This window comes from Corvus hawaiiensis, chromosome 5 (assembly GCF_020740725.1).
Source record: "Corvus hawaiiensis isolate bCorHaw1 chromosome 5, bCorHaw1.pri.cur, whole genome shotgun sequence".
NCBI lineage: Eukaryota > Metazoa > Chordata > Aves > Passeriformes > Corvidae > Corvus > Corvus hawaiiensis.
The window spans coordinates 60,129,291-60,150,868 of NC_063217.1; the positions used below are offsets into that span (position 1 = coordinate 60,129,291).

The window sequence follows — 21,578 nt, forward strand, 5'->3', positions numbered from 1 at the left end:
TAAGGAATTTTTATGGCTTTGTCCTAATTTTTTCAAGATATTAGAGCTGAGCAAACCCCCAGTAAGGGCAGTTTCCTTCTTTTAACTTCAAACTTAACAGTTAGCAACAATTTCACAGAAATAATTCAGAGTTATACAAAGAATTCTCTTGATCTTCGAATATCTCTTATGATGTAAATATACTTTTACTAGTGCTGCCCTGCACTCCCCTCCAGTACTTCTCCATACTCATACAGAAAGTGGGTCTGTGTGTGTGTCTGCATGTGTGTGTAAGGCAATAAAAAAAAAATTAATAACAATAAAATAATAAAATTTATCATTTTTAAATAGGGTCAAAATATTACCAGAAATAGATTTTGAAGTTTGGGAAACCACATTTGATATGTTAAATAGCACAACTTCTAAATACAGGATGCTTAATATATATATTTTAAGTAAGGCTACATAATCTTATATCTAAACCTAGCAACTTTCATGCTGTTTCAGAACTAGAAACAAAGAATCAATGTCCTCCAGGCATAGCCCTCAAAATTGAGGTTTTAAACTTTTTGTCACCAACTTGTACTCAGGTTCCTGAGAACACCAGTGGTCAGATAACTAGAATTCTGGAAAGGTGCTATAGTTTTATCTAATGGATTGTGCACTCAAACCTTCAACTCACTGCAGTTGTCCTACTCTTTTGGGGTGTATGAATGAGTAAACTGAAAATTGTAATGGATGAAATAGAAATCCAGCCATTCATGGTGTTTTGGTAGCCGTTCTTGTGGGATGAGACTCCTGAAGAGTAAGGTCAATATCAGCAACTTGCCATTTATTTTCATGGTTGCTGTGGGAAAACATGGAAATGTGATATGAATTTCTTATCACCAGGTAATAGATTTTTTATGTATTTAATATTTTTTGTTTCTCATGGTCTATAATTTTTGTAAAGCTAGACTACTGTAATTCTGCAGCAGTACTGCATTTGAGAGAGTTTTCTTACAGAGGACGTTCTTGTGGCACATTTATTTTGACAAAAAATCCACATTGCTGAAGGGAGTTTTTGTGCTGCCACTAACCAAGCAAAATGCAATTTGAACCACAGATTGAAAAGGAAAATGACACCATGTTTCAAGGCAAGTGTAGTGGACACCATAACACCAAGGTGCAAATCTGTGTGGTGCATGGAAAAGTATTGAAGGAAAGTAGCATTGCTGCATCTCAGGGATAATCAGAACATTTTTTTTCCCAGGTTTTCAAGAAACTGGTTAAGATAGGAAAAATCTTATCTACATTAAACCAACAGAAGAAATCCTTCCTTCACTAAGAGACTGTTAATTTTCATCTCCAAATAAAATGTTAGAACTGTCTTCCACGTTAAGAACTAAGTGCTAAATTAACAACAAAAAAATTAGTTGAATGATCAGACATTCATCTCTTTCCTGAAGTTCCAGGTCTTTTTTAGTATTCTCAACACAAATAAAGTTAATTTCTTAATTCACTCAGCATTTGAGTCAGTATATTTTGTCAGGACAAAGTTCACTCCCAATAATAATTCTCTCAGATAATTTTGTTTGTATTATCTTCACCAGCACTTCACTGCTTCTTCTAGCAGCAGTTGGATCCTTCAGGAACAAGAAATTTAATCAGTTTCAGAACTGAGCTACTCCTTTCTCTGTACATAATCTATTGTCAGTGTCAAGATCAATCAGAAGTGCCTACCTTCTAAGAAGGCTCAAAGTTTTGGGTTTTTATTCTTCAGATATAAACCCCACTACATTCCTATATGAATACAGTTTTAAAAACAGTTTAAAAATCACTTTAATGAAAGTGGAGCCTCTAGGAATGATGAGACCTCTTCTTAAACTGGTATGCTATGATGTTTTTCCAAGCATGTGATGCCATTTGCTAAGCTGAAAATGTTACACTTCATTACTAATGGCTAAATATCACTTAGAGTTGAATAAAGGACAATACGGATGATTTAAAAGAAGGAAGTTTGAAATAATTTCCATTGAATACTATCTTTGAATATGTATTGTGAGTCTCCGTTTGAGAGGGTTTTTTTGCGGTAACAATAATGAAAGCTTAAACCTAAACTCAGTGGTCTACTCAGACTCCACTGACTTGAAGTTCGGCCTTCTAACTCCACATTCTTCTCAACCACCTTACCCAATGTTTGGGAGAAAAGAGGATACCATTTATTCTACCTTTTGGAGTTCTTTTACTTGCTAAGATCCTCCTTGATTCACCAAATCCATCCATCCATCCATATGGGCATAATCCTTATAATTATATATAATAGATGTAATCAGATAAAATATGCTGTACATACCAAATACAGAATATCTGCACCCCAGATACACTCATATTCTCCCCAGCTGCATGGGAGGAGACAAAATTTCCAGTTGTTTTGACATAGACTTTTTCAGAAATTAAGTTTATGGTCATTAATACTTCTGATTGCTTCAATAGGGTCATTTTGAATGTGAAGATGTCTTTGCAAGTTCATAAATTTTCTTGTTAATTTTATGCCTGTGGCTTATGTATCATAATTCTGACAATTCATGCAGATAGCATTATGTCATAAATTACCACATTTAGCTTCGCATGAGTCTCAGTACTCATGAATACTGCCTCTTTTATTTAAATATGTAACATATCTGAAACGCAGGATTCAATATCCAAAATAAAGGAACTTAGAAAAAACCGTAGCACTTAGATGAAGAATGAGGACTGGAATTTTCCTAATGACTTGGGATGCAAATCTAGTTGAAAGAGAAAAAATCCATGATACCCTACACTTTGAAGCATTCTTGAAAGCCTGGTCTAAGAAAAAACCCCAATAAATCCCCACATCAAGCTTATGCAAGATTTCTAATGACACAGAAATGTTTCACTTAATACTCTGCTTGCATAATGAGTCTGAGGAAAAAAAAAGTAAACAGTAACTTTTACTTTAAAATTAGCCTAGATAGAGAACTCTCCATGACAAAATCAATAATGTTTAACATGAAATCTATATTATGTGAACTATTAATATTTCGTGGAAAAAACATTAGGCTCGATTACAAACCAGATGATATGAAAAATACTATGAACATATCCCACTGCTATTGAATGTAATTAGTTCTCAGGCTTTTAAACTTGCACATACTTATATTTTTACATCTGAGTAGCTCCACTGAAATCAATCATGTATATCAGATCAAATTAAACTAATTTATACAGATTATACACCAAATCAAATCATGTTAAACACCAAGTCCCTAGCAAATAAAAACCCTTCTCTAACAAAACCAGCCCATTCAATACAAAGCGACTGCATTTTTTTATAGAATAGGCTGCAGCTTAATCATTTCAATCTTTAATTACTGCATCAGATAATGACTATTTTGAACATATGCTTCTCTGCCCTGCTAGAAGACATGGATGAAAGAGAAACAAGTTCATATGCATGATACTGTGTGTGCATGTTGGGGGAGGCTAAAGAGCAAAAGGAACCAAGTGGCAACAATTGGAGGAAATGGTGCCTATAACAGCTGCTCCTTTCAGATTCCCCTAGAAGGAGACTGCCTGAGGTGGACCACAGCACAAAGGGATAAAGAAGATGAAAACTGATGCAAAGCAGGGAAATAACTGCTGAGACCCCTGAGTCTACATCCGAATAGTCCCAAGCTGTGTGGCAAGACCTCTTTAGCATGCTACAGAAGCTGGTGATGAACTACATATTACCATGAGGCAAACTGGCTCCTAGCAGTATTGTCTGCATGTTATGTGTAATGATAACCAGTGGGCCCTTGGGAACAGGAGGCAATGATTTCATCTCCGTAAGCATCTGAGCTCCCCTTGGATACAGAGACCATTAAACTGAGAACAGAAGGGTAAATTTTAGGCAATGATTTCCAACTGGAGAGTGAAGACAACTTCTGCTCAACAGTACTGTCAACCACTGATATTTTACTGCTGTTTATATTGATCACTGTAAAGGACAAAAGGAGCTAGAACTGTATGCCCTTTTCTTTGTCCCATGGAACACACTATATTTTTGGAATAAAAGTACTTAAAAAGTTTATCATGTAATATTATTGGTAATGCCATTATACTAGAATATGCCACTGTATTATTAACACTGAAAAGTAGTGGTATTTCCATTACTGTTAAAATAACATTTTATAATCTTAACACAAGGTATCCTTTGGTTTTGCCCTTGCACATTGCTTCCCTTAACTGTCAGGTGTTTTTTTAGGACTAAAAACATTAGACACAACCTATTATATATTTAAAATTAATAGTAGTCCATTACAAAATTCAGGGTTTCAGAAGCTTCCTTAAAAAAAAAAAAATCTGCATGCAACAAAAAGAAATGCAACTTCCAAATGACTGCTGTAACTTTTTGACAGGAGACATGGGAGAGCAACGAAAGGAAAGGAATAGCTATAAAATGTAGGCAAAATTGATCCTGAGGAAACAATGCCAGGACAACTAATATTTTGGACACTTTCAAGGGCAGTTTGATCCTTTGTATATTCTGGAGAGATTAAGCACGCATGCAGGCTTCTTTATTTAGCACATTTGTTTATCTTGTTGCTCTTCAGAATTTACACAGTATAAACTTAAGATTCTGAGAGCATGAGAAAAGTTGCTCAGGTAAGAATGCCAGCACACTTGTCAGGCAAAAAAACCAATAGCAGGTAAACTTGAAGTAGGAAAAATTCTCATCTAATCTATCATACTGTTTTCCTGGAAGAGATCAAATATCATATTCTTGTTGCTGCTGCAACTATTAGGTACAATTTTATAAAGTTATATGGAGCTTTTTAGTTTTGAAATATTTTCACATTCAGCTACAGGCTTTAACTGCAATTCATTGAGAACAGGCTCCACCTTTCCAGGATTCAGTTGATTTATGCAGAAGATAGGACTTTCAGCATTGAAAATTATGTATAAAGGTGGTCGATAAAGTCTAAAAAAATCATAACATAAATGAAAAAAAAAGCCTGTAAAAGGACATTACAAGACAGAAATCTAGAACCTCTCCTACACAGCAGAAGCCAAGCAGGTAATACTGAAATATATGAATTTATTCTGGGATTTCTATTAGTCTGTTTCTGAAAAAAACAAACAAAACAAAAGCCACCAAAACAAAAAGCACCATAACAAATGACCTCCATAAAACAAGTTCATTAATAGAATACTGAATCATTCTGCAGTTAAAAGAACAAAAAGAAAGAGTAATTATCCACCTGATTAATTGCAATAATCATGAAAAATATATACAAATTTGTTTTCCACAGAACATTTTTAGGAGAATCATGGAGGATTGTGACTGATGACTGGCACAAAAGAATCAAGTTGCTGCTTATCTTTCCTCTCATGCTGACCTATAAGGAAGTAGGGAAACCCTCCTTCTACACTACAATTTCACATGTACAACTCTCCCTGTCTTAGAATTATTAAGGTTCAAGGGAAACGTCAGAGAAGGAGTTTGAACTCAAGTGTCCACAGCATCAGCATTAGAGCTTTTCAGAAGTAATTAATATTTCTTCTAACTTACTGATTTTCTAACAATCTCAATGTGTGAACTGATATATTTTTCATTGCTGCTTACAAATACACTTTACCAAACTAATTTGTAAAACTGGTGTTTTATACAAAACCCTAACTAAATAGAGACTATTTTGTATATGCACATGTACAGGAAAAGGAAAGCCAGTCACATATAACCTGAACTGTCAATTTACATTATTTCTACAGATCCAAGCATGGAAACCTGGACTACATCAGTTCTGGAATTTATTGGAACCACAACTGCTTGAGCCACATGGATCCCTGCCTACAGAACTAGATAGAGTTATAAAAGGTCCATGAGCCAAGTCTCTCCAAGTTTTTCCACTCTGCAAATGCCTAAGATGCCGAGGAGGCAGAGAAAGGCACTGAGAAAGCTAAAGCAAAGAATAAACTTACTGCTAATGCTGTCTCATGTTCTCCAGAAAAATGGTATGCTAGACTTAAGCAATAGGCTGCTTCTCCTTGCATCTTCATATCACCTCCTAAAGAAAGGGGTAGAGTTACCAGCATGATCTGAAAAACATGACATTGGTACAGACAGCTCTTGCAGGTGCTTAAATAACATACAGATGTTAAAATACTGTAGTAATTTTTTTTCTTCTCCTTACCCCTGTTGTATATCTCTTTCAAAAAACATGTAGTGGTAATTAAAAATAGAGGCTATAGATTCTAGCAAAGTTCACCAAGGAAGTTTCAGCAAAATCAGAGAAAATACCTTTCAGTAATGAAGTACAATCAAACTAACATGTGTAAGGTTCTCAGTTATTAATTGTTTAATAATGGTCCTAGTATCTTCACATTAGAAAATTATAGTAGTCTCTCTATATACTCAATATAAAATAAAAGTGGCTACAAATAGGTAATAAACCTTAATATATAAACACAAGATACATCTTGACTCACACATTTTGCTAATGTGAATCTTAGTGAAATACCGAGAGAACCAGTTGACCAGCTTCATCTTTCTTATTCTCCTGTCTGTTTTACAAGCTACTGTAGGCTAAAATAGCTAAAAAAATGGGTAATTTACACTTGCAAACAGTACTTACAGAAAATTCTGTATAGGCTGTTGCTAACTAAGGTGCATCACATTTTCCCATGCCAGGTTTTATTTCACTGATAGATACTGGTCTAACAAACACTGCTTGCTGGTCCTTTTGCATGGCTCCCTCAACAGAAAATCAACTATTTGATACCAAAATAAATATAAAATAATTGTGTAACTTCTTAAAGTATCAGACTATATTCAAAAATTTCCCTACAGAACATGAGTAGCCAAAAAAACCCCAACCCCTGTAGATGAAATTAAATTAAAAATAGCCAAAAATCCAATCTTTCTGTTGCTCAATATCAATCTGCTCCAACACAATCAACCTGAAGCATAACTGCATATCAAGATATTTTGTAAAATGCATAAATAAATGTAGTTGAAATGAAAAGGGAGATTATCTGCTTGCAGTTGTCAGACTAATTCTTTCTGTCCAAATACACAGAAGCCTACACCTAGTTCTGAAAGTCTTTGAATTATAATAATTGCTGATACCATAGCAGTGCTCTATCTATAGCACTTAATATGCTCCTTAAAATTATTAAAAGCCTCAAAAACTCAAAAAGCCTGATGGTCTTTTCCAATATTCAATATCCCTTAAAAGGGTTAATAAGACAAAAGGATACAGAAATACAGTTTCACAGAAGAATAATAAGTTAAAAGTTGCTCGGGACATAGAGAACTTTCTTCCTCAAGAAGATTTTGACAGTCTGAAGTGGGTAATATCTAATCCTAATCCATAAAATACATAAACATAGATGATGGTCCAGAAGGACAGAATGGACATAACAGATAACATCCAGTAGCCAGTATGGCTCTGGAACGAGGACTGGAGAACTCCTCAGAAGTTCCTAAATTTAAAGAGAACAACAGCACATGTATTGTGCATAGTGATATGTGATACATGCCTCAGGAAGATGTGAAAGTGATTGATTTGAAATAAGGGAATCAGAACATCTGCCTGGTCAAAAAAGTTTTGGAAAGACATCAGATCCAGTCTGACAATCCTTTAATATCCAGCAATTTTCACTAGCAATAAGAAGACATTGATAGGAAACTTCATCAGCAGTCCTTCTAGTTACTACACTAAATATTAAGAGGAGAAGTTTAAGTGTAGCTGTGATTTAAGCATATATTATAGACAATAGCTGTAGAAAACACTACAAGCTTGTATTATGACCTGTAGAGTCATAACGTTATTTGTCACAAAAACTTATTTTAAAATTTGGAAAATATTTGAAATTTTTTGCCATTTTTGATGGTTTATCTATTGCAACTACTACTCAAAGACCAGGTCACAGATTAATATTCCACATACATTATTAAATTAAAACCCCCTAATGTATGTACTGATAAATATTGAATTATTATGTATTTAAATAAAACCCTTCTTCATTGTGAGGGTGCTTGAACAGTGGTAAATCTTTTCCAGGGCAGTTATGGAGGCTCCACCTGTGGAAATACTAAAAACTTGACTGGATCTAGTCCAGGGCAGCCTGCTCAGGACAACCTTATGATTTCCAGAGGTCTTTCTGCCTACCTCTGCTGTTCTGCGATTCTGTAGTTTTTTACTTTAGGTTTCAAAGCATTTATGTGTATTAAGATAGAAAATTTTGCTGCTTATGACAAAAACCTGTATTTTTCGAGTATTAAATAACTATGTAGAGTGAAAAGGTAACTTTTTTCCAGGAGATAAAATCAGTCAAAAACTGCCAAATCAACAGTGACCAGCCAATTAAAATCAGTGACCTAAGCTTCCATCAGTGACCTCACTTTCTGATTAGGGGTTCACAGTTTTATATTATTATTCCCACAAGGTTGTGAAGGTTTTTTTGGGAGATAAAGCTTTGAGGAACCTAAAAGTTTCTTTGCTGTCAGCAAGAAGGCATTTCTGCTTTAGTGAGATCTACAAGTGTATTGACAGTATTTGTGTTTGAGTTTCATAGGAAACAATCACCCAGTCAAACCCTTGACACTGTCTACTTTACTCATGGGAAAATCATGGCCCACACATCAAACGAAGAAATGGGAAAGCTTTATTTTCCACCTACCTTCTTTTGCCATCTTTAAAGCTTTTATTAGCGTTTTGATGGCCTCTTGGTGTTCTTTATTTTCGAGCATTTTGTCTGCTAGCAATGTATAAATTCTCCAGAGATGCTGACATGCCAGTGAAGTGTAAGCACAGCCTGTCTCATCCTTCCATGGTGTGCCCTCTGTTAGCTGATAAAATGTTTCAAAATGCTCAGCAGCTTTCATGATGTGACCTGAAAAACATCATTTGTAATTAAAATCAACGATCAAACGTGCAGTCAAAAAAAAATTGTAAAAGTTCGTAGTCTATAATAATTGTATTGTTAAAAGTAAGTTGCAGCCAAACATTCCACAGATGTTTCAAGACTCTTCAATTCATAACTCACAGATCGCTGGAAAATACTGCCAAATCTCACAGCACCCAGCAATGCTCTAATTTAAATTTATCACATTTAAAATTAGCTTTCCTTTGTAAATTCACAATGTTGAACGGGTGTGATTTCATGGATGCAAAGTCAGGATCTTCTAGAAAATAAATTTATTCTAGATTCATAAAGCCTTTGTGATTCTCATACATCAAAATCACACCTATGCATAAATAATCACAACTGAAACTGTTCCTCAAGTTTCTTTTTCCATAATGAAAACCTGTGCTGAAAGATTTGAAATGTGGAGAATAAAGGTATCAAAACTGTGGAGAAAAAATAAAAATCTTCATTCAAACCATTTAATTGCTGAAAAAAAGAATTATCATGCAAAGTAATTTACTCAACAGTTATTGCAAGGCCAACTCTGGTGAGTTTATCTAGTACATTTACTGCAAGGGCATTAACCATTGATAGGTTAATTATTGAGCCTGAAGTAATATACTCCAAGGCCTTCAAATGTAAGTTTCTCAAACATCTTTAAGGCAAAGGAAAGTTTGAAGATAGAATTCAATTCATTTTCACAAGCAAGTAGTTTTCCCTCTACCTTCAGCTGGATTTATCTCTGTGCATACAATTCAATCTAGGAGATTTCCATACCTGCTGACAGCGGAAATTCAAAGCTCTTAGAAAGAACAGAAAAGCTTTTTCTTATATTTAATGGGTACAGAAAAACTGCTGGGAAGCAGGTAAGATAAGACTATTTACATTAAAAAAAAAGTTTAAAAAAAGCATTCTGGTCACAGTGTCTTGTTTAGCAAAGACTATTCTGCAGCAGGGAGAACTGTGAACGTGACCTTGCCTTTATAAGTTTGTGTGTGTGTGTGATGGAGGAATCTTGTCCCATAGATCGTCAATATATCAACTACTATTTCTATTAAAAGCTGAAATAAACCGTACAACAAATTCACTTAGAAGTGTTTGTAGTTTACACCTCTTCTGAGAGGTGATTTAAAAGGAACTATTGCTGTTTTGCAGTCTTTTTTTTCAGTGCTGCATTCAAACTTCAAAAAGAACCCGGAAGGAGGAAAGTTGTTTCCCAGCTGTAGGAAAGGAAGGGAGAAAAGCTTGGAGAAGGATCCTCTTTAAGCATTCCTGGAGAAAATGAGGTTATTTTCCCCAGGCCTCCAGCCAACCTAGAGGCAGCAGAACAGCTATGACAGATTTCTCTTATTAACTCAATTTAGATTTGTCTTTTGCATATGTTACCCCTTTATAACCATGCTTTCAACTTTGCAATATAAAACATAACTCATCTTTATTAGAATTAAATTTATTTTCATATTAAGCTTCTCTGATGATTAAAACGAGTTCAACTAAAACTGACAAGTAACAAGAAACTCCTCTTTCAAAGACACAATGAATTAAATGAGTGTCACAGACAAATAATTTTATGGCTCTACAGCCTACAATTTGTGTAAGAGTCCCCAAGGAGACAACAGGTGCTGAAGAGTGCAGTGCCAGGTGGAAGGAGACATACCAGGCTTTACTCAGTTCCATTCTAGCTAGGGACAGGTATTGGAGAGACGGTCCAAAACACTGGCAAAACAGGAAAAGTTCTACACAATCTTTCCAAAATGTCCCATACTTGACATCAGACTGCACAAATAGAAAGGCACAGGGAAATTATCACAACCAGTACAAGCTGTTTACAGGCTCCCTGATAGTACAGAAAATAGACATGTAGACTAGCTAAAGCCAGATGAAAACCCTTGTCCATTCTCAAGAGGCTTCCAATTCGAGTTTTTGTCTGTCCAGGCCAGATAACTTCTTAAGGCACAGTCAACTCAGCAGTCAACAGAATTCCAGTTATCCAAGTTGCTAAATGCAGATTTAAGATATTGGAGAAGATCAGGTTGGCTTTGTGACAAATGATTGAAAGTTGAGTTAAAATTTAATGCTAATAGGTAGATCCAGCATTTTGTTCACTCGGATTCTCATAAACACATACAGACTCCTTCTTGGAATTCTCCCCAAAGTTCATTAATAGATACACTGTTCTTTTGAAAGGGTACAGTCATACACTTGAGTCATCGGGATACACTCCACGAGTAATGGATTCTTTAATAGAATTTGATTCATGTGTTTCTCAAAAACTTTTAGTAGGAATGGGAAGCAGCAAACAAATGAGTGGTATCACCTTGAAGCTGAACACCGTATCTGAGTTTCTCCTAAGACACTCTAACGTGATCTCTTAAGAGGACCCATCATTTAGGTAAATAATACTTGCATTCTTAAGAATTATTGTTCAGGTTGTTAGAACTATCAGGTATGGTGATTCTTACCCAAGCTTCCCCTCTTGCAGTATCCCCTTGAGAAAGTTTCTGTCAGACTAGAAATCGAACTCATGCATTCCATGTACCCCATAGTCCTCAAGAGCTGGCCAAACCATAAGAGCTGTGACCTGACACTCCTTTTGCCAGATCTCAATGATACCTCTTAGGAAACAATCCATCTACACCAAGCTTCAAAATATGAAAGAAATATGATTTTTTTGGTAATATTCAAATGAATCTATACTACATTTGGCTTCACTGAATTACCAAGAAAGATTATGAAGTGAAAAGTGAAACAATCTGCTCACAGAAACACTAAATAGAAAGTGCTGAACAAAAAGGCAAAATACCTGCTAGTTTCCTAAATAAAGAAGAGATAGAATTCCTGACATGAAAGCCCTTACATGGCTGGGAATGTGCTCACTGAAGACTCTCCCAAATAAAACTGGCTATGTGGACACTTCTCAAATTCACAGAAGGTAAAACGTTTTAGACTTTGGAATTTATTCTTCCATTAAAATAACCTGAAATCTCATGTTGCTACTGGCAAATGACATATTTATTTAATCCATAATGCTTACGTGAAACTCAAATGTTGTGGGAAAATAATCTTTTCAGGGCACTGGTGAGTTTATGCCATGTCATGAGTCAGTTCAGCTAGAACTGATCTGGCCAGTGCACTCTAATTTTTAAACATGGAACTACTGCAAGTGTTGGCTGCAGACATACATAGAATGCCATCTAAAAATCTTGAAAAACATTAAAAGAAAGTAATTAGCCAATTGCAGAACATTTCTGAGAATAAGAGCATTTTTATCTCACTTAGGATGTGACAAGGCAGAGTTTTAAATTACTTTTATTATGAACTGAAAAAAACCAAAAGACCAAAAAAAGCAAAATGAGAGGAAAAACAATGGAGTAACAAAATCACTTGAAATAGTTTGCAGAAATGTATTTTTATAGGTCTAGGAATTCAAAGAGAAAATCCAGAAGGTGTTTCTAGGAAATCCATGTTTGAAAAATTGCAGAATGTTACACAAAGCAGTAAAGCTATTTTCAGTTGGCAACATTAATAGCAATTGCATATTATTCTCACACCACCATGCAGAATTTCTCTCAGTGGATACCAAATTGAGTTGGAGAATCTCCGATGTCACTTTTTCCTTCTTATAAAAGGAATCAAAAACCAGAATGGCAACTCTTACAACATATGTACTACCACTACTAAAATTTTACACTTTTATAATTTTTTATAGTTTAATATAACTCGGGGCATAACAAAAGAAATCCTGTCATCAAGAGTTTAGTCTTAAATACGGGAGGCAAACATTGTCACAATATAATTTTGGGAGTAGAAGATCAGTTTTAAACAATTACATTTGAATATAAGACATTATTCTGACACAAAGATTTTTGCTATAGTTTTCACTCAGTTGCTTCAAAGTAAAAAAAATAAATCTTTTCATTCAAGGAAAATAATTCAATGTAATTTTTTAAATACTGAAGAGAAATGTTTTTAGATCATCTAAAAGTTCCTTTATAATTCTCCTTCTTAAAACCCAATCCAAAACCACAGATTTTTTATATCAAAATAGATATCAAACGAAAAAGGGTATATATGGAGACTACTATTTTGCCTTTTTTTTTTAAGTAGAAAGATTGACTAGATATTAACACAAATGGGTTTAAATGTGAAGCTGCCATAAAAGCAGGCACATAAATGTAATTCTCCCAGCCGCTATTTTGATGCACATTTTTGATTCCATGAATATTTTATGAAATGGCCCAAACTAAAGCCATATAACATTCCTGCATTACTGATGCTTGCGCCCGTAAGCTACAAACATTAGAGGCATGATTGAGTGCATTAAAATGAACTCATTCAGCAGTGCATTGATTACTTGAAGGAGAAAAAAAAAAGTTACTCCCACTTAAGAAAACAGCACACAAACCTGAAGTTTTCAATATTGAAATTAGCAACTCAAATTTGAATAGTGTGGTATTTAATAAATAAAGGCAGTGCTAAACTATCTAGAATTCTCTACATACAGTCCTGACTTTAATTAGGTGAGGTGTTAATTAGGTCCACAGATTGCTTTCAGTAGTGTACAGGTAATTTAAAATGTCACAATCTGCAAAACGCAGTGACTGACCTGCTCTAGCTCCATGCCTCAGCAATACTGAGAGCACCTAATGATTTCCTTTTCTATCAGCTCGAATATTTGCCAATGAAAATAATGCCACAGAAACAACTGCACAAGAAAAGTGACAGGTCTGTTAGGTACCCTGCCTCAGCAGCACCACTAGAAGCAGAAAGCACATTTAATTCTAAATTGCAAACAGTTGTACAGGGCTTCAGAAAATATTCCACTGTAGATAAAAACAACAACCTAAAGGAACAATAAACTTTATTGTGGTATGTTTTAATCAAGAGCATCTCTTGCCATCAGTTATTTCACTATACAATGAGAACACAAAATCTGGTTGAAGCATCAGTTAATGGTAACGAAAACCAAAAATGTTATTATCTTTCAAAAGATATATACTTACAGTTTGGTCTAACTGCTTGAACCACTTGTATTATGCTCAGTTTCTACATTCAATTTTGACAGCACTATTCACGCTGAAATACTTAAATCTGCTACAGTTTTCTATCTACAGAGATTGTTACAAAAGTGTTTAACAGAGGTGTGTTCACAAGAAACATAAAACAGGGCTCTCATTCAGCAAACAGTTGAACCACCTCAGACTCCTGAGGTAAAATTAACTGTAAAGAAGCCACTGGGACAGCTCTCACATGCAATAACCTGAATTCACGTGCCTGCTGAAAAAACAAGAAAAAAATTGCGGAAGGGATTTAAGATAAAATTTTGCGGTTTCGTAACTCTGCAAGATCCATCTCAAACAAAACCAACCATCAGACAACAATCAAAGCGAATATTTTAAAGATAATGGATAAAACCTTATATTAATTTACTTTACAGAAGCTTTTTTTTTTTCAGAAAGATTCCACCATGAGCTTGACCAAATGACATAGGCAGCTCATAAGAATGTTGCAATGACCATGCTGGCTCACCACAGGGTATTCTGACCATTTCTCCAGTTTGACAATGCACCAGCAGACCTTACCTGGAGTCCAAGTTGCCTAAGGTGAGCTGAAATCATGCCTGAGAAGTAGAGCACTTGAGGACACAAAGGAGAAAGGAAGAGAGAAAAGGAAAGTTGAGCTTCACACAACCTGAGATGTAGCATTGGTGGACTGACTGCAGTGCAAACAGACAATATTTTCTCTTCCCTTCTCTGGGTGAAGAACTGCCAGGCTAGTCCTTGGTATTGCAGTTTAGAGGATGGTACATTATTTCTGTTTACATTACTTAAACAAATGTGTGTTGTCTGGAAAGAAAATCATAACTGTAGTAATCCAGTGAGCATTACAGCATATATAGTCTTGTCCTCTGAGGACCTATATTACTTGCCTTAAAGCTCAAGCACTCAAAATACACCTATACAAACCTAGAGGGCAGTGCAGACTGCAGAATCCACAGAAGGACAGTTCACATGTGCTGTATCACACCACCAGCACACAGCGATGTCAAGCGTGTTCTAAAAACGTGTTGCTTAAAGGGTTCTCCCAGAGACACCTCACAAGGTAGGGATAATGCTGGCTTTTCTGGTTGCCTGGCTGCTCTCTAATCCCTTCCCCTTCTGCTGCCAGCACTACTGAGCTGCAGACAAGAGGGTTTTCCCACAGGCAGCTGAAATGACAGCTGCTTTGGGAATGGGGTACTGGGGACCAGCAAGGGAAAAAAAAAAACAGACAACCACACAGGCCCCAAGTGAAAATTCCACTAACTTGTCTGTCTTACATTCATATTCAAATGAACCAACACACAAAATTCTGGTTTACAATTAAAATTCCTTTATCTTTTTAGGTTAACACATTTTATGAAAGCAGCACTTGTCAGATGCCTTCTTCTGATTTGTTTGATTATATATAAATTAACACTTTTTGATATACATCAATTTTAATCTAGAGGACAACATTGCAAACAATGTTGAACATTAGCTAAATGATCACACACCCATTTTAGAGAGAATAGAATTCTTGCTTCACAATAATATTCAAGCCTTCTTTCACGTTTGCAGAGCATCAAAGTGCTTTCATATGCAAAGACTACCAAGGATGCAAAACGCATCCAGGAAGCTCACACTGTAAGGCTCCAGGCTCTGGATGAGAGTGGGCCCACATTCAGTGGGATGCTCCCATTTCAGGTTCCACAAATATTTCTATGTCTATAGGTGCAGAAAGAAAAGGCATCAGAAAACTCGGTGATGAATGGCACATACTTTTGCACCTCCGTTTCTTAGGGCTTGAGAGTTTAAATTCAATAGAACTAAATGAAAACAAGTTATATTATATTTAACCTCAAAGATTAATACAATCATTATCTTTTAAATGGAGAAAGTGACACTGAAGCAGATTAGTTTCACTAAATTACTTTTTTTGCTATGTCAAGTCAAATACTTGCCTTGGTTTAAATACTTCTTTTGGCAGTGTTTACATTTTGTTCAGCTTCTACCCAGTTCCCCTTACTCTTCATAGGTTCCAATAATAGATTTATTATCAGATGCAGTGCTCCAGCACTGGAGCTGTTCTGTGGTGCAGATGATTTACTTCAGAAGTGTACTTTGAGTAGCAGCTGGACTAATGACCTGCTAAGATCCCAACCAACCTGAATGATCCTCTGAAGAGTAACATATATTTTTATTAACAGCTTCATGTTTGCTTTACCTATGGCTTCTACAGATCATTGGTAATGGCTGAGGACACGCAATTCCATCAGCTCCCAGTGACACTGGATAGGCACCTCTGGAAACAGGCTCCTTTATCAATTACTGAAAGGAAACACTGCCTCCAGGAAAGTTTATGATGACAACTGCTGGTCCAGCTAGAGTATTCCAAGACTTCTCAAAGCTTTGAAGCAAAGAAAAAAAAAAACCCATGAGTGAGAGGGCAGCTTCATCTCAGTACTAGTCATTAAGCAGTAAATAATTAAAACACCCTGGAAAAGACAGGTAAAATACAAGCAGCAATGTCAGTAATAGACATGAAAGAGAAGAGAGGGAAAAAGAATTTAAAAAAGCAAAGAAATAATTCATTTGAAGTTTTAATAAAGTTTCATTTGCAGTCTTGTTTAAAGATATATCAGACTTTGGGGATGTAACCTAATTACATTTTTATTCTAAGTTCTATTCAAATATCTTGGACTTTGAATCTTTAACACAGATCAAACACAGTATAATTTACTCATGGCTATCCATACTTTAAAAAGATCTCTTCATTAAATGTCATAGTCTTATGAACATGCACATAAAGCAAACAGACCAATATTTGATACCAAAAACATTTAGAATATGATTGGTACAGAAGTGTCTATATAAACAGTTCACCTGAGTGCCACACGTTATATTCAAGCACACAGCAAATGTTTTTTCTAAAATATTTTGATTTCATAGTTCAATGTAGACAGCAATCATTTTTTTCCAGTAGTTTCATGACTTGAAAATGAACTTTACAATCACTGAACTCCTAAGAATGGAAACTAATTTAGGATCTTTTTTCATATGTCAAAACTTTTAATGAAAATGACATTTTAGAATTAGCACCTGTGCACTGCTGTGAGTATTTTGAAGAGCTTATTAGAAAGCAAGAATACAGACCTCTCCCCAGTTATTATATCAGGACTAAAAGTTTCTCCATTTGAAGAACAGGGTAGGAAAGTGGGAGTGACCATGAAAGGATTAAGGAAACTTAAGTTTTTCTTAGTGTAAAGAATATTATTACTTTCCTGTGCTTAATAATAAACCTTGATTTAAATCAACGGAAGCAAAAGCGTGTAGAAAGCATTACATTTTCACCGGATTTCATTTCAGAATTGAAAATAGGAACACTACAGAATTCTACCTGAGTTCTCTCATTCAAAATATCTTCATTACCTACCAATACCTTTTAAAAATAAGAATAAAAAAAATTTTATGAAAAATATTTTTATGAACTTAACAGACCCCTTCTGCTTTCATGTTGCATATTCAGAAACTTTTTCCAGATTTTCTTAAGACTATGCTAATTTGAACTGAAAACATTCCTAATTCCTATAACAACAATTCAAGACAGTAGTTGTAGCTCAATACCAGTAACAACCCTGTAATAATAAGATGCCATTTACTAGGGAACTACTTTCTGCACTTGCAGGAGGATAAGCTCAGTTATTTAATAAACCTTTAAAATCTGTCCTCCCAAGAATCCAGCAGGATTTATGGCTGCTTCTGTCTGCTACTGGCTGGCAGAGAAAAGCAGCATATCCAAAGACTAACTCCTAGCAATTTGCTGCTTAAATTTTTAAAATTATGCTCTACAATCAAGTTTTTCCCAGCCAACTTATATATTCAATTCTTAAGCAATCAGCAAAACAATATAATCACTTTGTGAGATAGTGCAGAAAAACAGAGGAGAATTAGCTTCAGTTGATGTGGTGAAAATCAAGGTCTGGAAGTGCCTTAAATGGTCAAACTGAGCATGCAGAATTCCATGTCCCATTAAGGGAAGGCTTCTTTATGTCTTTAAAGTTCCCTAATGTGGAAACTCTTTTAAAATATATGTCTCTACATGAGTGTAAAATTTAGCAACAGGTTTATGTAGTCAAAGACATGGGATTTGGAATCAAGTGAGTATGTTTACAGGTCTGAACTATTCCTGCATGCCTTTTTCTGAAAAAGCAGTTTGGAAAACTATAATCACAACTAGGAATAAATCTGAGAAGTTAGTTAGTAGTTTGGGATATGCAATGTGGGGCAAGGAGGGGGGAATATCATGATAAACCAATGGGATTTGGTTACTACTGGATTTGGTCTGTCATATAAACATGTATGTTCCCTCCAGACAATGAAGAGTACAAAAAGACACTTTTACATTCCACAGGGAACAAGCCCATATGATCATCCTGCTCTTCAGCTACTTTCGGAGTGAATTGCAAGCTAATTTGGTAAGAAGTCAGTAGGACAGCAGGTTCCCACCACTTTAAAAAAGATTAATATCTTGAGGATAGACATTGATCCAAATTCCAGACAGACAGAAAGACAGGAAGAACTTGCTGTACATGTTGAGACAGCAGCACTCTGCTTGGCCAGGGAGCAGCATGTTCTCATCCAGCTTTAGTTTATCACAGCACACACTGATAAATGTATTCACAGTACTCACCAAGTACAAGTGCTGTAGAAGCACACAGGAAATGGTACTGTATAAATGCAGAACAAACAGGTTCCTGCCCAAAAGGATAGAGAATCTCTAAATCTCTAGAACTATGACTCTCCTTTAAGTCACTGTCATGTTTTAACTAGCACACAAGCTTCCTATATAAAAAAAATACATAGGAATTTATATATTTAAATCCTTTTCCCCTTTTTGGCCCACACAGTGACAATTCTCACTATAAAAAGAAAGAGAAATATAATGATGAGGTTGATGTTTTAACAAAAATCACAAACTTCACTGGGTATCATTTTAAACCAAGACAAGTTGCTTACATAAAGGAATCTCCAATACAGACACAAGAATAGACAAAACCTATCTTTTAGCTGATAATATGAGCTGCTTTTGTTCCTGAACAAAGAGGTGGGATTCATTTTAGGTTGGCTTCTTCCAGTGTCTGACCTGGGCTTGTGGATACAACAGTATGGAGATCTGAGATACTGGGCCTTATGGTGGAAACATAACATTGTTAAATAGACAGGCTGGACAAATGCAGCAATTCTGCTATCAGTGACAGCTTCGCACTCCACAGGTAGTGAGGAACAAATTAATCTCTCCTCACAAATGCTGTCACCCTGGTTTGTTTTATTTACCAGCTGTTTGCAACTATGCAATCAGATTGTAAAGCAGGGCATTTCTCCATTATACTATGGAGGATTTGCTGTTTAAGTGGGCTTGGCAGACTTGCTGCATAGATAACAACATAAAGCTCTATTAATGTAGAAGGTGCCCATGGGCCACCCATTCCACAGGTGAATTTTATTCTGGCTATACTTAGGAATCTCCTAAAAAGAAACTATATTTTTATGTAATTAAAATAAAGTTGCAAAATGTGCACACACAAAAGCATATGAAATTTCATAAGCCATTTTAACTTTTGCCTTTTTAAACCTTTTTAGTACTTCATTTTGCAATATTAACATTCTCTTTTTTATATGTGAATATAAATGATTTCTGCCTGAAGGCAAACCAATTGGGGAAATTCTGCTTAAACGTGCATATTTCCTCTGCATAGATACTCAAGAATTTATGCTGAGCTTCTCTCAATTATTCATACATTACAGTTTTCAATTAAAAAACACTTGCCATAAACAATTCTAAATACAAAATCAACAATTTCTTAGTAAGAATGGATTCTTAGCAAGAATTTCTTGACTAAGAACAAGTAAATAAACAGTTTAGACTTTATGTTCTAAAATCAAGAGATGTCATGAACCATCTTGGAGTCGTTTTAAAGCAAATATATCTAGTAATTAATACTTAAGCTTCATAACTCAAAGCTATCCTGTGCAACCTGTTTCAGGTCTACGCGCTTTGGCAGGGCAATTGGACTAGATGATCTTCAGAGGTTCCTTCCAATCCAGCCATTCTGTGAAATGCCCCTAACACACAATCAGAATCTTTCCATCAACTTCTGCAATGCCTTGATAAAAATTTGAATTTCAGTATGACGGCAAACTGATAGGCAAAATCCTACACCTCAGTCTCAATTGAGATTGTTAAAGTCTGCAAGAATCCTGTGGTGTTTTTTTCCCCAACAAATGAATTAAACTTACAAGTCTGTTGTGTTCAGTAGGTCTTTCACCCAGAAAAGTTTCTATTAAATTCCAACATACAAAATAGATTGTATTTTATCCATGATCACAGATAAAACAACTATACCTTTTCAAACAAATCAGGTGCAATTTATTAATATTTTTGAGGTAGGTGCAAAGGGATCAGAAGTAATCAACTCTGGCATAACATTGCTCTGTTTGAAAAGCAATCAGACCTTAACATTGTTTATAATCAAGGCAGAGTTGGATTAGGACTGAACACTTATAAACCCTTCATTAAATTGCAGAATATGGCATATCTTTGAAATCCCTAAGCTTAGTTTAGAAAGGACTAAAGGAACTCATTATCAAGGTCTCCTAAGATTTGCAATCTAAAAAAACACACAAAGTTGGATAAAACTGGGTTTCTGGATTAGCTGTATGTTGTGGGAATCAGCTCTGAAATTACCAGCATTGCTATTTGCTTTGTACTCGGTCCCTTTCTCTCACTAGTTCCACCTGTCTTTAATCTTTTCAGCCTGTAAAGAGTACAGATAAAGTATTACCTCCAATTTTGTTGATCCTTACATGCTAGCAGAATATAAACCTGATGACTAGTTCAAAGTCACCATTGCCTTGAGACTAATGGCATCACTTCCACACGCCCCTCAGCTCTCATACCAGGGGAGATCCAGTTTCTGGCGTGGCACTGATAGAGTTTTGTAACTCATTGTGAAAGTTTTATTCACTGGACTCTACTGTGATACTTATATGCTTTCTCAAACTAGTTATTTAAAAGTATCCAGAAACGTTTCCAAGTACTGCAGCTGACAAGTACCCTAATTTCAGATGTCTGCTTTTGCTATGCTTTTGAATAATATAGAAATTGATCTGGTTTTGTTGTAACTTATTTGAAGCAAATAGCTCCAACAAGTAAAAATTCCTTGTTTTCCCCAGACTGCTCTTTTTATTGATGTAAGTTATCTTAAACTTTGGAATGCAAATATATAAGGTGTATATCACTTCATGCATGATAGCTGGTAAGCATTTAGCACAAAACTGAAAGCACTCAAATATTGCAATGACGTAAGAACCTATACAAAACAATACTAGACATTGTGTTTGTCAGTGCACTCACACTGTTTCTTCTGCAGGATACAACAGTGTAAACCTCAAGTTGACAATTCAGCAGAAAGTTAATAATAATATAGTCTGTCATAAACTATGATTATAAACTTACTCTCTGAAATGCAGAAAGTTGTATGCATTTATAATGACTGATATTACTTCTGAAAATGTATTCAAAGCACAGGAAGAAAAACATTTAGTTTAAAACTTGTATTTCCGAAGAGAGTTTCTATCGCAAAGCCTGTGCTTACTTGGACAACAAGTAATTCTGCAGTT

General features: G+C 35.4%; 1 protein-coding gene across 1 annotated transcript in view; it reads right to left on the bottom strand.

Annotated features, from left to right (window-relative positions):
- The window catches only part of TTC29 (tetratricopeptide repeat domain 29), a 116,276-nt gene that overhangs the window by 61,598 nt on the left and 33,100 nt on the right, over positions 1–21,578 (bottom strand). Inside the window, exons 6-7 of the mRNA XM_048305332.1 lie at positions 8,650–8,862; positions 5,947–6,032 (exon numbers count right to left, since the gene is read on the bottom strand). Coding sequence (XP_048161289.1) covers positions 5,947–6,032; positions 8,650–8,862 — 299 coding nt within the window. The remainder of the gene's footprint in view (positions 1–5,946; positions 6,033–8,649; positions 8,863–21,578) is intronic.